At 38.3% G+C, this 16,652-nt stretch overlaps 1 protein-coding gene across 4 annotated transcripts in view; it reads left to right on the top strand.

Moving 5' to 3' along the window:
- Positions 1–16,168, top strand: part of sbf2 (SET binding factor 2) — a 183,138-nt gene extending 166,970 nt beyond the window's left edge. For all 4 annotated transcript variants that reach the window (XM_073859387.1, XM_073859388.1, XM_073859386.1 and 1 more), the window contains 9 exons: positions 810–995; positions 1,942–2,068; positions 3,826–3,953; positions 7,519–7,743; positions 9,952–10,066; positions 10,213–10,396; positions 10,938–11,028; positions 11,111–11,239; positions 15,060–16,168. In XM_073859387.1, the coding sequence (XP_073715488.1) occupies positions 810–995; positions 1,942–2,068; positions 3,826–3,953; positions 7,519–7,743; positions 9,952–10,066; positions 10,213–10,396; positions 10,938–11,028; positions 11,111–11,239; positions 15,060–15,158 (1,284 nt within the window). In that variant the 3' untranslated portion in view covers positions 15,159–16,168. The remainder of the gene's footprint in view (positions 1–809; positions 996–1,941; positions 2,069–3,825; positions 3,954–7,518; positions 7,744–9,951; positions 10,067–10,212; positions 10,397–10,937; positions 11,029–11,110; positions 11,240–15,059) is intronic.
- The last annotated feature ends 484 nt before the right edge of the window (positions 16,169–16,652 follow it).

Genomic DNA, 16,652 nt, shown 5'->3' with positions numbered 1-16,652 from the left:
GTTGCTCTTTAATCTTTTTTAGGGCGGATTATCTTTTCGCTAGATAAGATCCTTATGCCTTGGTTGGGATAGTTATTTTACAATGCTTTTATGTTATCTTCTTATATGGGAGCCAACAGGTTGAATCTCCAAAAAGCATCAATTATCTCCATCATTGAAGTGTCTTTGAAGAGAACCAATATGTTTGTGAGGGGAAATAATTCTTATTTTCAGCTTTTTTTGCAATTGATATAATGGCGGCACAATGACAACATCAAAACTCTGTGACCTGGACCACGAAACCAGTCTACAGTAGCACAAATATATTTGTAGCAAGAAGAGCCAACAATACATTGTATCAATCAAAATGATCTTTTAATTATTAACTAAAAAATCATAAGGATATAAAGATCATGTTCCATGAAGATATTTTGTAAATTTTCTACTAAAAAGGTATTTTTGATAAGGACTTCATTTGGAGAACTTTAAATGCGATTTTCTCAATATATATCCAGATTTTCAAATAATTGTATCGCAACCAAATATTGTCCTATCGTAACAAACCATACATCAATAGAAAGCTTACTTATCAGTTTTCAGACGATGTATAAATCTCAATTAAAAAAAAATTCCCTTATGACAGGTTTTGCATGTTTTGTTTTGAGACATGTGAGAACCAGCGTTATTGACATGCTGTAATATTGGCATTTACCATTTTTACCAAATTATCATTCAAACAACCGCATAATGCTGTGGTTCGATCAAAGCCAGTTAATACCTGGCATATTTTAATTTAACTTGTTATTCTTTCTCTTTCATCTTTGCTTTAGGTGGTCTCTCTCGTCCAGCTGCTCAGTGATCCGTTCTACAGGACCCTGGAGGGATTTCAGGTGCTCGTGGAGAAAGAGTGGCTCTCCTTCGGCCACAAATTCAGCCAACGCAGCAACCTGACCCCCAGCAGCCAGGGCAGCGGATTCACCCCCATCTTCCTACAGTTTCTGGATTGTGTCCACCAGGCAAGTAAACGCTTTTATCCAAAGTGATGTATTATACGCACAGTGACCTGGGAGCAACCTTGGGGGAAGATCTTTGAACTTGCAACCCCACTAATATTTATTCAATATTTGGGCTATCATGGTAGCTCTAAGGGGTGAAGCATGTGCTTCATCTCCATTCTGCCATTGAGCAGGGCATTTTCACCTTAGATTGGTTCAGAGATGAACATTCTGGATGAAGTGTCTCCTTAATAACAACCAATTGCTCCATCTCTTACACACACACCCCTCTCTTGTTCCCACCATGTTTTGTCCATGAGCTCACAGCATTCCTGTAGCATCTAGCCAGCTGAGGAGGAGGAAGAGAAAGACTCAGCTGTCAGAATGCATGCACATGCTTTTTTGCAATCTCCATGGTGGGCAAGTTTCTTATTCAGCCCCTTTATCTGACCTACAGTTCTCTTTGAAATGATCGTACACAGATGGCGTTTCGACCTGCGGCCAGCATCTTTCGTGCAATTTTTGAAAGCGGTCGAGGTCGTGCCGTCCTGCATTAGAATGGAAGTTGTTTTTACCCCACTAGAGATATGCATCCTCATGCGCTTACAAAAACACATTGTTTCTAAGCATGTGTAATGAAATCGAGCTGTAGAACGAGCCAGCTGAGGAGATCAGACCTCCGAAATACAGCGAAAGCGTCTGAAAATAGAAGCGTCTCATCTTGGAGGCAGCTGTTGTTTTCGCAAGGAAGTCCAGGTGGCCAAGAGTGTGAGAACTTTGCAGGCTTTTCTATTCAGGTCCTGCTTGGCTGCACGTTATCACATTGTGTCCCTCCTTGTTGTTATTTTGGGTATTTAGATTATTTTCTGGGCCTTTAATAAATCATTTCATTGTTCAGCGCAGATTGTTGATTCGGTGTTGCTGTGAGATAAGGCAAGTGATGTGACCGATCTGATTCTCGTTCCAGATTCATAACCAGAACCCTCTCGAGTTTGAGTTTAATCAATACTATCTGAAGTTTCTGGCATATCACTACGCCTCCAACCGCTTCAAGAACTTCCTGCTGGACTCGGACTACGAGCGACTGGAGCATGGTGTGTATGAGCAACTTATCATGATGACATGTTTTTCCACAATACAATATTTTATTTTTTATTGACACAAATGTTTTTCAAATAAAGTATTACAGCAGACACTTAAATGGCCACCAATTTATGAATGTTTTACAGTCGGCAGATGCTTTTACAAGAGTTTACACTGCCAAAAATGACTTTCTTAGTATTTTGGTCTTGTTTTCAGTACAAATATCTGAAAATACTTAAATCAATATGTATTTTCTTGATAAGCAAAATGACCTAAAAATATAAGTCCAGTTTATAGACAAAAATATACAATTTAAATGAATGAATGCTTAAAACAAGCAATAAAAGGAAAATTTTCTTAAATTTAGTCTTGAATTAAGTGTGTGATTTTATTTTTTTCTCACCCCATTGGCAGATTTTTTTGCTTGTTTTAAGCATAAATTCACTGTCGGCCCCATACTTTCCTCTCGTCTGTAAATTAAGTCAAACTTAAAGGGGTCATATGACGTTTCTAAAAAGATAATTATTTGGTGTAATGCGATGTCTTTATGCAGGTTATGTTAGGTTTAAGGTAAAAAAAAAACTTTATTTTACACATACTGTACATAATTGTTGCTCCTCTATGCCCTGCCTTTCTAAACTCATCGATTTTTACAAAGCTTATTGTTCTAAAAAGGCCAGCTATACATTGCGATTGGCCGAATACCTCAAGCTTGTAACGAAATGTTACGCCGCTTACCATATTTGAAAATCAGCTCCCAAAGCACAGCGTCTCCATGACATGCCGGCGGCGGCAACAATATTACACCAAGAATTAAAAGCCCAATACCATTTCTACCCCTTACACAAACTTTCCCCTACCACTCCGTTTAGCGCGTTCACTTAAAGGGTTTTGGGATGTCCCAATTCTCTCTTAGTTGGAGGGGTAGAGTCAAATTAACCTTCAAACGATGACTGCCTAAAAAAAGTGTGATTTAAAGACCATTTGTGTGGAAGAATGGGCCAGAATCACTCCTGAGCAATGCAGACGACTGGTCTCTCCATACAAGAGGTGTTTAGAAGCTGTAATCACCAACAAAGGCTTTTAATAAAGTGCGTTCAATACTTATTCCCTGTGCTATTTCACTTTATTTATTATGACTCAACTTGTATACTTAAATGTTCTGATTTCTTTGTATGAATTCAATATTTGGCTTGATGGCTACATCTGGTGGAAATTGTGTGTCAATAGCCCACCTAGAAATCCCCTTACTGATAAAAAGGCTGATGTGTCATATACTTATTTTCCCCGCTGTGTATATATGTATACTTTAATCTTTGTGACTTTACGGATCTTCTATATGCACCAACAGCTTTTAAAGACAAGGAAAACGTGAAATCGCATCACATTACCCATTTAAATAAAAACTACGTTACCAACACACATTTCGCATTCTTCCACACGTCAAAGCACACGTATGCACTCATGCACCTACAGGCAGTATTACAATTTGTAAAATCATTCAGTTATTGCAAACCATTTTCAATCATTTCTATATATTATGCAGACCTAATGTGTTTCCTGGGATTCGAACCTACAGCTTGGCTGTTGCTTGCGCCATGCTCTACCATTTGAGCTACAACATACTGTGTTACCTATTGTAACCCGTGACAACCTTGATAACTCTAAAAAGTACTTCTGTTCTGCTAGTCATATCGGTTCACACCTGATCATGTTACCGTTGGCACCTTCCCATTAACAATTGCGTCTTTGTGTCTCCTCACTAAAGGCACATTGTTCGAGGATAAAAGTGAAAAACAGTCCAGGAAAGGAATCTGCATCTGGGAGTTTATCAACCGAATGCACCGCAGAAGCCCTCTCTTCTTCAACTACCTGTACAGCCCTTCAGAGTCGGAGGTAAAGAGTTTGTCTGGGTGTGTGGTGAGGTAACCGTAATGACCTTTACCCCAATGCACTTTGTTGGGAGGTGACGTTGACTGCCAGCCTCAAATATGTTGATGTAATTCCCCAGCTCACACTGACAGCGAGGCATACCCACAATTGCAAAACCTTATAAATCTGTCTCATTGCATCAGCGTCAGGTTGGCAAGGTCTGTAATAACAAAGTGAGGATCAGCGGGGTTTGGTTCACGCCCGCGGTCCTAATAAAAGTGTCTCCTTGTATGTGCGCTTTTATGTTGAGGCATGATGATCCTTGTGCAAGTGAAGTCAAGTTGATGTTTACAGCTCTCCGGACATGTAGTGTTTAAACTGTGAGTTAAAGGAGGAAAGTCTTGTATTTTAACGAGGAGATTCACAGCCATCCTCCAATAAGGATGAATCAGTCTAATGTGAGCCACATTGCAACCGAAAAACATCTGATGTAGTTTAAAAAAAAGAGAGAGCATTAATGACCTGTTCCTGTTTACAACCCTGCACATTAGACAGAGGGCCGAACGTTGTAATCTCTCACATTGTTGAGTCTTGAATGAGATATCATCAACATTGGAAATAATTGTCATTTATGTTTTTATACAAAGTGGTGTATTTTGGGTATGTGTTTTATCAATCTATGACATGGGGGTTTGTGGTGTTTTTTTGTGGGGGTCCTCTAGATATTGCTTGAATTGAAAATATTTTTTGAAAAATTAAATTAGGCATCAAACAAAAATGCATTAATTGGCCAAATGAAGTGAAGGTTCTCCCATTAAGATCTATTTAGTAAATGTAAAATGTTATGTAGTGTTTTAAAGCGATACTCCAGCCAAATATCAAAATTACCACATGATGTACTCACCCTCAATCAAGAAACAAAGTCCATCATATTTCAGATGAACACATTTGGAGTTATTTTAGTAAATGTCCTTGATTTTCCAAGCTTATAATAGGAGAAAACAGGGAACAATTCTTACTTTGAAGCCCAAAAAAGTACAGTCATCCTTCACAAAGGTAATCCACACAGCTCCAATGAGGTTAATAAAGATCTTCGGAGGGTAATTGGTGTGATTTTGTACGAAAAATATCAATATTTTAAACTTTACACTCACCTAAAGAATTATTATGAACACCTGTTCAATTTCTGATTAATGCAATTATTTAATCAACCATCACATGGCAGTTGTTTCAATGCATTTAGGGGTGTGGTCCTGGTCAAGACAATCTCCTGAAAGAAAGGTGATTTAAGCAATTTTGAGCGTGGCATGGTTGTTGGTGCCAGACGGGCCGGTCTGAGTATTTCACAATCTGCTCAGTTACTGGGATTTTCACGCACAACCATTTCTAGGGTTTACAAAGAATGGTGTGAAAAGGGAAAACATCATGTATGCGGCAGTACTGTGGGCGAAAATGCCTTGTTGATGCTAGAGGTCAGAGGAGAATGGGCCGACTGATTCAAGCTGATAGAAGAGTAACTTTGACTGAAATAACTATGAGGTTACAACCGAAGTATGCAGCAAAGCATTTGTGAAGCCACAACACGCACAACCTTGAGGCGGATGGGCTACAACAGCAGAAGACCCCACCGGGTACCACTCATCTCCACTACAAATAGGAAAAAGAGACTACAATTTGCACAAGCTCACCAAAATTGGACAGTTGAAGACTGGAAAAATATTGCCTGGTCTGATGAGTCTCGATTTCTGTTGAGACATTCAGATGGTAGAGTCAGAATTTGGCGTAAACAGAATGAGAACATGGATCCATCATGCTTTCTTACCACTGTGAAGGCTGGTGGTGGTGGTGTAATGGTGTGGGGGATGTTTTCTTGGCACACTTTAGGCACCTTAGTGCCAATTGGGCATAGTTTAAATGCCACGGCCTACCTGAGCATTGTTTCTGACCATGTCCATCCCTTTATGACCACCATGTACCCATCCTCTGATGGCTACTTCCAGCAGGATAATACACCATGTCACAAAGCTCAGATCATTTCAAATTGGTTTCTTGAACATGACAATGAGTTCACTGTACTAAAATGGCCCCCACAGTCACCAGATCTCAACCCAATAGAGCATCTTTGGGATGTGGTGGAACGGGAGCTTCGTGCACTGGATGTGCATCCCACAAATCTCCATCAACTGCAAGATGCTATTCTATCAATATGGGCCAACATTTCTAAAGAATGCTTTCAGCACATTGTTGAATCAATGCCACGTAGAATTAAGGCAGTTCTGAATGCGAAAGGGGGTCAAACACATTATTAGTATGGTGTTCCTAATAATCCTATAGGTAAGTGTATAAACTATAATAACTAGCTTCTATTAAAGTGCACCATTTTCATTGCTTAAAAACAAGGTTATTTTGCGTATTTGGTATAATACAATGTTTTTGCGTGGTTTATGGTAAAAAAAAAACGTTTTCCACATACCATACATTTTTGAAGTCCCGATTTCACTGGAGCTCTGTGTGATTGGCCTGAACATGACATCAGCTGGAAATGTGACGCTCTTTACCATGTTTGAAAAATTCGGTCACAATGCAGTGCTGACAGGAGTTAACTTACAGGCTTAGTCCGAAGCGGGAGGACTTATGATAATGTCGATGGTTTCTACATCACCAATCCCAGGAAGTAAACGGTTGCCTACAATCCATGTGTTTGTTGTAGTCCAAGAAAAGAGATTTATGTTGGAGACAATAACTTGCATCATCGTTTACTTTGGGGTTTGTACCTTTTGCATATCGTTAACATGTACTACTACACACTTACACACCAAGCAAATTTAAAAACGTGCATCGGACAATAGGTGCTCTTTAACGACGGCATCTTGGACTTACACGATTCACGTCAATGTACCTATGGCAACCTACACTAAGTCTAAGACGACGTCATTACCGGAAGCTAGTTATTACAGTTCATAAAGTTGGAAATATGGATATTTTTATTACAAAATTGCATCGATTACCAGCAAGCAGACCTTTATAAACACCTCGGAGCTGTATGGATTTTTTGGGGGTTTAAAGAGTAACTAAACCCTAATCCAACTTTTTTTAGTTACTGATCTGTAAGAATGATGGTTTATTAGTGCTGTTCATTGATTTTAGTAAGTTTTTTGACATTTGGATATAAAGTGTTTCAATACTACAATATATGGTGTAAAAACGTCTGAGTGCTGCCATCTTCAGGTTAAACGGTGGCTACTGCAGTTGAATTTTCCTATTGGATGTAGGGTCCAAAAATGACTCGTGACGTAAGCAGGTTCAAGCTTACCACGCCCTTGTTACGATCTCACCACATACTTAGTTCGTCCCCCCTATCTCTGTTGGGATCTGCCCACTTTTCTTGCATTTTTCAAATATTGCCAGTGGGTGGAGTCAGGCTCTAACCAGGGGTTTAGTTACGCTTTAAAGTCAGAAGTTTTTACCTAATCAATTTTTTCTACCATTATAAAGCTTGGAAGAGCGAGGAAATTTACTAAAATAACTCCAAATATAGCTACAAGTTAAAACTGAAATATGTAATAAATGATGGTTTCTGTTTTCACAGCCGGTGTTAAAACCTTTGATCTCGATCCCCAATTTGTCGACATGGGAGTTTTACACAGGGGAGACGCTGTCCACGGGTCCGTCTTATGACTGGTGTATGCTCGCCACACGCACGCAGACCACAGAAGAGCCAGATACCATCGCCACAACCAAGAGAAGAATCGTCTGGCCGTGTTATAGCAGCGTGAGCCGCGCTCAGCCCGATGCTATCACCAAACTCCTGGCTGTAAGTCTTTTCTTACTGTAGACAGCGTTTAAACCTAAGGCAAGGTCATCACCGAGGGGCATACCTTCCAATCTCTCTGATGAAGCCAATACGGAAGTGATTTAAACTGCAATTTATTGACTGGCCGCTACAGGCTGGATCCAAAATGGAGTCAATTCCCATATACCTCCATGTTAAAGGATTAGTCAATTTTCTTAAAAGAAAAATCCAGATAATTTACTCACCACCATGTCATCCAAAATGTTGATGTCTTTCTTTGTTCAGTCGAGAAGAAATTATGTTTTTTGAGGAAAACATTGCAGGATTTTTCTAATTTTAATGGACTTTAATAGAGCCCAACATTTAATACTTAACTCAACACTTAACAGTTTTTCAAAGGACTATAAACAATCCCAAACGAGGCATAAGGGTCTTATCTAGCAAAACGATTGTGATTTTTGACAAGAAAAATAAAAAATATACACTTTTAAAGCACAACTTCTCGTCATGTAGATCCGGTCGTGATGCGCCAGCACGACCTCACGCAATACGTCATGACGTCAAGAGGTCACAGAGGACAAACGCGAAACTCCGCCCCAGTGTTTACAAGTGGTTGAAAGAGGACCGTTCCGACGTTGTTGTATGTGGAATGATACTAATTAATGTCTTTGTGGCAGTTTATTGTTTACAATGGTCCGCAAATGTGCGTTTTAAATATGTAACACGTGACCTCCCTACGTCACTATGCATTTATGTTAGGTCGCGCTGGACCGGACCTAGACGAAAAGTTGTGGTTTAAAAGTACATATTTGTTATTTTTCTTGTCAAAAATGACAATCGATTTGCTAGATAAGACCCTTATGCCTCATTTGGGATCGTTTATAGTCCTTTGAAACTCTTTTGAAAAAAACTGTTAAGTGTTGAGTTAAGTATTAAATGTTGGGCTCTATTAAAGTCCATTAAAATTAGAAAAATCCTGCAATGTTTTCCTCAAAAAACATAATTTCTTCTCGACTGAACAAAGAAAGACATCAACATTTTGGATGACATGGTGGTGAGTAAATTATCTGGATTTTTCTTTTAAGAAAATGGACTAATCCTTTAAAATGCCCAACTTTAGAGCAGAAAAAAGATGTTTACAGCCTGGTACAATGTACCTGTATAGCTAATTTTGCCCTTCATGACAACTGTGAGGGGGGTGATTTTTTTAAAATTATCCATTTAAATTATATTCAGCCTCAAAGTTCTGCATAATTAAGGGCGTGGCCACTTGAGTGATGGTTGAACAGCCACTGCTGTCACTAGAGTCGAGCAAGGCTGGCAATGTTGCAGCAACCAGCCACCTCAGCTTCACCCACGTCCCGCCTCTTTACCCATTTTCGGTTATCCGCATGTGATGCGCTGCCAAGATGGCGACTGCAGGCACTGCCTAATATTGGGTTTAAAAAAAGCTCTTCACAAACCTAAGGGGCCAGTCACACCAAAAGCGTTTATGGCAGTTGCAGGCGCCTTTTTTGAATGATATTCTATGGGCAGGGCGCATTTGCGCGCTGTTTATGCGCGCCGAGCGCCTTGCGGTTGTCCAATCGAATGTGGGGAGAGGCGGGCCTTACGTTGTGGTGAGGGAAGTTTACAGTTGCTTTGAAGAACCGGACTCCACTCGCTCACTCTCTCCTGCGTGTTTGTGCACCTCTCACCCTCAAACAAGGTCAGAGCAAGCGTCCTCTTTTTAAAGTTTCTGCTAATATGACAGTTAACAGCAAAAGAGCGCTCACGCTTCAATATTTGATTGACAAGACAGCTGACTCGGTGGTTGCTTAGCAATATGAAAAGCCGCGCTGCACTGCTCTTTTTTTAAAAAAGGCAGTGCGTCGCGCCTTGCGTTTGCAAGCGTTTAAAGCGCTTTTGGTGTGACTGCGCCCTAAGGGTGACGTCACAGACACTACGTCCATATTTTCTATAGTTTGGGAGGTGGCTCATTACATTTACGTTTTTGAATTTGGCCGATGCTTTTATCCTAAGCGACCCACAATGCATTACAGTCTGTACATTATTATCAGTGTGTGTTTTCTCAGGGGATCAAACCCAATGACCATTGTGCTGCTAACACAATGCTTTACCTATTGAGTTACATGAACAAGAATCACCTCTTTATAAGAGGTACAACACTGATCAACTTTTGGATATTGGAAAGAGAGAAGATGTTTAAATGAATTGGTGTGATTGCAGGACATTGAAAGGCTGGAGGGTGAACTTGGACTGCCGACAGAGCCCTGGCACATCACTCTGGAGAAAGTGATTGACAGCATACAGGAAGATCTCAAGCAGGAGGGCAATCTGCGTACCTCCAATTTCTTATTTTCAATACACTTTTGTGATTTAATGTTTTCTACATAATGTCAAGAACATTCTGTGATAATATAACCTTGATATCTTTAATATTGACTGAGTAAGATCATCTGTCACTGTGTCTCATCTCATAGCTGCGTAAACAGTCGCTGTCCATCTCTGGCCTGGTCCTTACACCAAACCTTCAGGCTTATCACCGACGATCCATGTTACATCTGCCGGATGGCACCCTAGGAGAGGACAGTAGTCCAGCTACAGTCAACGGAGTTAACCGCAGGGCAGCCACGCTTTACAATCAGTTTACTCCAAAGAATGAAGACAATAGGTAACAATGACAAACTTTTTCTTAATATCAGAAAGCCACCGACCGGCAATCTTTGTTTTATTTGTTTCCTTTAGGGGCGGGGTTATTTAATATACGAATGATCCGTTAAAGTGCCGCTTGAGGCTAAAGCCCTGGGTACAGACGGTTTCATCAGACGCACGTGCGGTGACGCGATACTTTACTTCCGGCTTCAGTTTTTTTAATGGTCTGACTAGTTGCTAAGCTGTACTCTTGAACAAATACCTTGTTGAAAATAACAAATGTTTTTGTTTCCTATGTAATCTATTTTGTTTATTTTGCTTGTTATATAAATAAACTACGTTTAAAGTACTTTGTTGTTATTTATTCTTAGCGAAATTTACCGGAAGTTACGTGTTGACCACGAAAGCCGCGTGTTTATGTTGTTACTGCTGAAACCGTCTATAGTCTTGTATGCAAGGTTTCAAAAACCTGACAGTGCGCCTACAGTATCGCGGACCGGTAAAAAATGGGCCATACTTCAGCCCTGTAGACTGATTATGCTTCTTTTTCTATTGTACAGATCATTTGAGGGAATCCTGTACAAGCGAGGGGCGTTACTTAAAGCATGGAAAGCTCGATGGTTTGTTTTGGACATAACAAAACATCAGCTGGGTCATTGATTTAGTGTGTGTTTTATTTATTGATTTGTCCACTCAGCATTATTTACATCTTCGAAATGACTTCCTCTAGCTGAGATATTATGAGACGGATGAGGACACCAGCTGTCGCGGCTTTATAGACCTGGCTGAGGTGGAGTCTGTTTTGATTGCAACGCCAACTATAGGAGCCCCTAAACACATCAGTGAAAAGGCTTTCTTCGATGTAAGTACTTCACACGTAAATTAAGCAATGAAGTATGTGAGGTTACGCTGTATAGTGTATGCATATAGACCATTTTTAACACTATATATACGTTGGGATAAAATACAACCGACAGAACACATAGAACTGAATCAAAAAGTTAAACAAACATCTTAAAGATAATGATATATGTGAAATAAAAAAAAAAAACAGTCTCAAACTGAAACAGGAAGTGTTTTTGGACTAGTGTTGTTTACATCTTTTAAAATGGTCTATAGTCATAGTTAAAGGGTGGTGTTAACCTGGTAATACATGCAGGTGGGCCCAATGTGTCTCCAGTTACAAATATTTATGTTTGCTAGGGCAGTGGTTCTCAAAATGGGGTGCCCATTTTTATGCATTTTATAAAATACGTTAATAAGTCATAAATTTTTTTGTAATTAAACCTCAGAAAAATATAGCTACAAACCAACAGCACTACAAAAATATGTTTTGTTTAATTCTAAAGTGAAGATTGTTTCATGTCATAAATTTTCTTTAGGGAGGCAACGAAAAGTTTGAGAACCACTGGTATAGTTCAAGAAAGATACTAATATTCACAAACTATTTAACATTTTAAAGAGTTTTTATGTTATATCAAAGCACAGTTTTATACAATAAATGATCGTTCGACAGTAATACTTTATTCTGAAACTGCGCTCCAGTTGTGTATCCACATGGTCAGCATTTACATCCTGTTGTGCTTTTAATCCACAAATATCAGAGAAATATTGATACTCTATTTTCTACATTATTTTTCATATATTTGTATATTATGGAGCCATAGAAGCGACATTTGCACAAATAAAAAAAAATTAATGTCTCCATGGTATATTGATATATTACCCATACTGACATGTAAACTTAGGTTAATTGTTGTGATACACAGAGCTAGGTCAACAATTTATCAGCTGTTACTATATCATGAACTTTAACATGGGTAAAATACTGTCTAATCAGCATTTAGTTACGGAGCTTTACATTAATACTGTATGTGACCCTGGACCACAAAACCCCGTCGTAAGTCGCACAGGTATATTTGAAGAAAAGGGCAAAAATACATTGCATGGGTCAAAATGGTTGATTTTTATTTAATGCCATAATCATTCGTATATTATGTAAAGGTCATGTTACATGAAGATATTTTGTAAATTTCATACCGTAAATCGCGATGGTACCGTGGGGCAACCTTACGATCTCTCTTATGAATCCAACACGGAGGTGACTGCAATTCATCTAGAGACTAGCTCCAAAGGGAGTCAATTTCCATAGACCCCCCTGTTAAATTATTCACCGACAGCGTTTTTAAAAAGTTGCCAGCCAGCTCCAGCATTTTTTATGATTTTTACAAAAGTTTAATGTCTTCCAAAAAAATTTTTTCTTTAAATATATAAACATACTATATATCAAATGAAAGAACAGACCCTCAGCTTAAAAAAAAGTTTAATCCTACCTTGAGCAAAAAGCGCAGATAATTGCGTTTTTGTCAGATTTCTGATAGAAATCCGATTAAGAGCGATCCTCAAAACATACACTGAGTTTGAACTGTTTGGCGTGGGGGGTTGCTTCCGGGTTGTATGGGTTGGGTAGGAGCGCCATCTGGTGGATAATAGCAGAAAGACTCGTCATTTGCAGGGAAGCGTTTTCTCTTGATTGACGAGTTGACTCGTCAGTGGCAGGGAAAGAGTTAAAATGCCCAACTTTACAGCATAAATAAATGTTTAGAGCCTGGTACAAAAAGTGTTTTTGGTCTGTATAGCTAATTTTGCTCTTCATGACAACTGTGAGGGGGCAATTTTTTTTAAACTCATTTGTTTAAATTATATTAAGCCTTAAAGTCATAATTAAGGGCGTGACCTCTTGAGTGACGGGTGGACTGCCACTGCTGTCACTACTATCAAGCTAGGGGGGCGTGGTTTCAGCAACCAGCCACCTCAGCTTCACCCACCTCTTTACCCAATTTCGTTTAACCACGAGTGATGAGCGACAGATGGCTCCGCCAACTATTAGCTTCAAAAAGTTCTTCACAAACCTATGGGTGACGCCACAGGTACTATGTCTATATTTTTTACAGTCTGGTTGCTACCTGTTCCTAGGGAATTTTCCTGTCAAGTTTGGCTTGTAAAAGCTTACAACTTTCCCCATTCAGTCAACAGCATCATTACAGCGGTAAGCTAGTAAAAAACACTAAAACAAACATTTTCATTATTAATATGTGTTAAAAGGACTTCATTTAACTCTTTCAACGCCATTGACAAGTTAACACGTCAATTATGAGAAAACGCTTCCCTGCCAATGACGAGCATTTCCGGCTTTCCGCAATACCGCTATTATCCACCAGGTGGCTCTTCTGCAGCTTATGCAACCCGGACGTAATGCCTCACGTGAAAGAGTAAGAACTCTGTGTATGTTTTGATGATCACACTGAATCAGATCTCTATTAAAAGAGAAATTATCTCAGATTTTTGCTCAGAATTTGGTGTTTTTAAAGAAACCTATTCATTTTTGAGAGGGTCTGTTCTTTCATTTGATATATTGTATATCTATATATTTAAAGAAGAACATTTTCTGTAAGACATTAAACTTTGAAAAATTATGAAAAATGCTGGCACTGGCTGGCAACTTCAAAAAAAAAAAAACCGCTGACCACGAAAGAGTTAAACTTTAAATGCGATTTTCTTTATGGGTGATTCTCACGAAAACTTGGTTTTAAAAATGTCAAGCATGACAATGTAAAAATTGCTTAAATGCACTTTTTTTTCCCACCAGACATTGAAAAACAAAGTCTGGAGTAAATGGGAAGATTAATTTAAAAACTTTTACTTATCATTTAACACTTTTTGTAACATAATTTAAAAAATTAGTCCTAAAAAATCTCATTACCGCAACAGTCAGAAAACATCAACACTGACATATTTTCAAAATGACATGACAAACCTGAAAGAACATAATTTGGAGATTCTGCACATGCATTTAAAATCAAAGTATTATGCTTCTATTCATTAAATTAACATTTAATAAGCATATGTTGCGGTAATGATAATCAAAATGTCGTGTAAGCATTCTGACAAGACAATATTTCAAATTAACTGTAAAAAAATGATCTTACCTGGTAGCCATCTTGAAGTAACTGGTCCATGTGCTTGGTCACTCAAAATCAAACTTTATTAAAATTCTGTATGTGTGCTTAAACTGTTCTCAAAAATTGTTGCGGAGGATGAGAACATCAGGCATGGACACATAATTGTCCTAATTTTTCTTCATTATTATTATACATGAATATTCAGTAAATATTTTTTCTGTCATCTAAAGTAGTCTAGCAAAACATCCATTTATTTATTTTTTCTTAATATTTTTGTGTTAATTTGATTAAATTACAACATAACGCATGTTCAAACACAGCCGGACACATTGCGGTAATGAGAATTTCAGCAGAAAATGAGATAAAATTTACAATTATAAATTCTTATGTTGAAAGCACACATTGTGCAAGGTAGAACACAGTATTATGTTAATTGTGATGCTTTTTAATGTTACTATATTACACATTTTAAAGCTAAAATCATTAGTGCCGTGGTGTTTCAATGGTTTCGTGAGAATCACCCTTATATATTTTTTACAATTGGACTCTATCCTGACAAAACAAACATTAATGGAAAACGTATTTTTTAAGCTTTTAGATGACGTATAAATTTACCCTTACGACTGGTTTTGTGGTCCAAGGTCACATAGTAGGCATTAAAGTTAACACAATAAAAGATACAGATTTATTAAACTCCTCTACCTGTGTTTGTCCCCGCAGTTGAAGACCACTAAACGGGTGTATAACTTCTGCGCAGCAGATGCTCCAAACGCTCAGCAGTGGATTGATAAGATCCAGAGCTGCATCTCAGATGCATGAAGGCCTTTTCCTCGTCTCTCTATCTCTCTCGCCAAAGAGAGACTTACTGTGCAATTACTATATTCATAGTAAAGCCTTCAGTGCCTGTTGTAATCCAGTAGACCTCTGATAGTCGATAAGTGGAATCTCGGCTGAGATCCTGAGCTCAGGGTTAATGAGTGGAAGCGATGCTTTGCGCTACTTCGAGGTCGAACAAATCCTAAATGCAACTGAGAAAAAGCAATAGCACTAATTTTTAAAACTCGGGGCTTGACAAGAGGTGCGTTCTGAAAACACAATAAAACGCTGCTGCTGCTGAAATGTATAATGTATATGTAAGAACCACCAAAGCGGTATATATCAAATATATATTACAGCGATGCACAGCGTTTAAAAGGCAAATGATTTGCACTTAATGATATGCACACCATACAGGACAAACTACAACTAGGCATAACGTTTTAACTACATATAAAACGCTGAGAGCGTCAAGTATTTTTTCTATATTTACGAAAACTTTACGTCAGTATGAATGTTATAACTCTGTTGTTGTTATGTAAATTATTATTATTATTATTTTAAAGCATTGCAAGAGTAACCGATGTGTGAATGGAGATTGTTTCGTGTAAATATCTGTTACAATTGTTATACTCGCCCTTTGAATACGTTTTTCTAATCTTTTAGTCTAACTTGAAATAAAAACACTCATATTTATACTCGTGATAATGGACGGACCGAGCAAAGCACGTCATGTGTTAGATGGCTGTGTTTATAAGCCGTGTTGCTTTATATGAAGGGAACACTATATTTCAACCTTCTCTCCGAGGGCTTTATAGGGTCGTTTGTTTTTTTTAAGTAAGTGTTTCTGTAAAGTTTAAATGAGCAAAACACAAAATTTAAAAGTTGTCTATTATTGAACCTTTAAAAGATGTCACTGTACTTTGTGGTGCCACTAATGTTTTCGGTTTGTTTACTATTTTTACTTATTTTTTAAAGATTTGCTTTTGTTTGAAATAAATCTTTGAACTCTACTTTCAACATGTTTTTTGATTCGTACACGAGTGGCTCTTGAAAATACGGACACGTATTTACTTAAGAATTATAATCGCAGGAAAGAAAATGGATTCGTGGAAACAAAAGGGCCACTTATGTAATGATTTGACAATTTGGGTCTAAACAAAAATTAGTTCCACTGGTGTTTGTTTTTCGTGCTGAGGCGCAAAGTACATTGTATTCACGAGAGGAAACCACTGTTCTCCAAGAGATCAAGATGTTACTGTAAAAGAATGCTTTGGGTCAATAATTCATTTTCTCTTCAGACCTCCGTAGACTAAAATGGTTCCACGTCGAATATCAAAAGTACATAATCTGTAAACAAATACTTTTCAGCTTGTATAATTTGATACACAGCGTGATTCAGAGCGAACAAAGGACAAACGTGTCAACAACAAATCTTATTTTTCTTCCAAGGGTAAGATGACACATTTAGAGATCTGCAATGTTTACAGTAAAACG

Source organism: Misgurnus anguillicaudatus, chromosome 21 (genome assembly GCF_027580225.2).
Source record: "Misgurnus anguillicaudatus chromosome 21, ASM2758022v2, whole genome shotgun sequence".
Classification (NCBI taxonomy): Eukaryota; Metazoa; Chordata; class Actinopteri; order Cypriniformes; family Cobitidae; genus Misgurnus; species Misgurnus anguillicaudatus.
The sequence above is the reverse complement of the archived record's forward strand: the minus strand, read 5'-3'. Positions and strand labels throughout refer to the sequence as shown.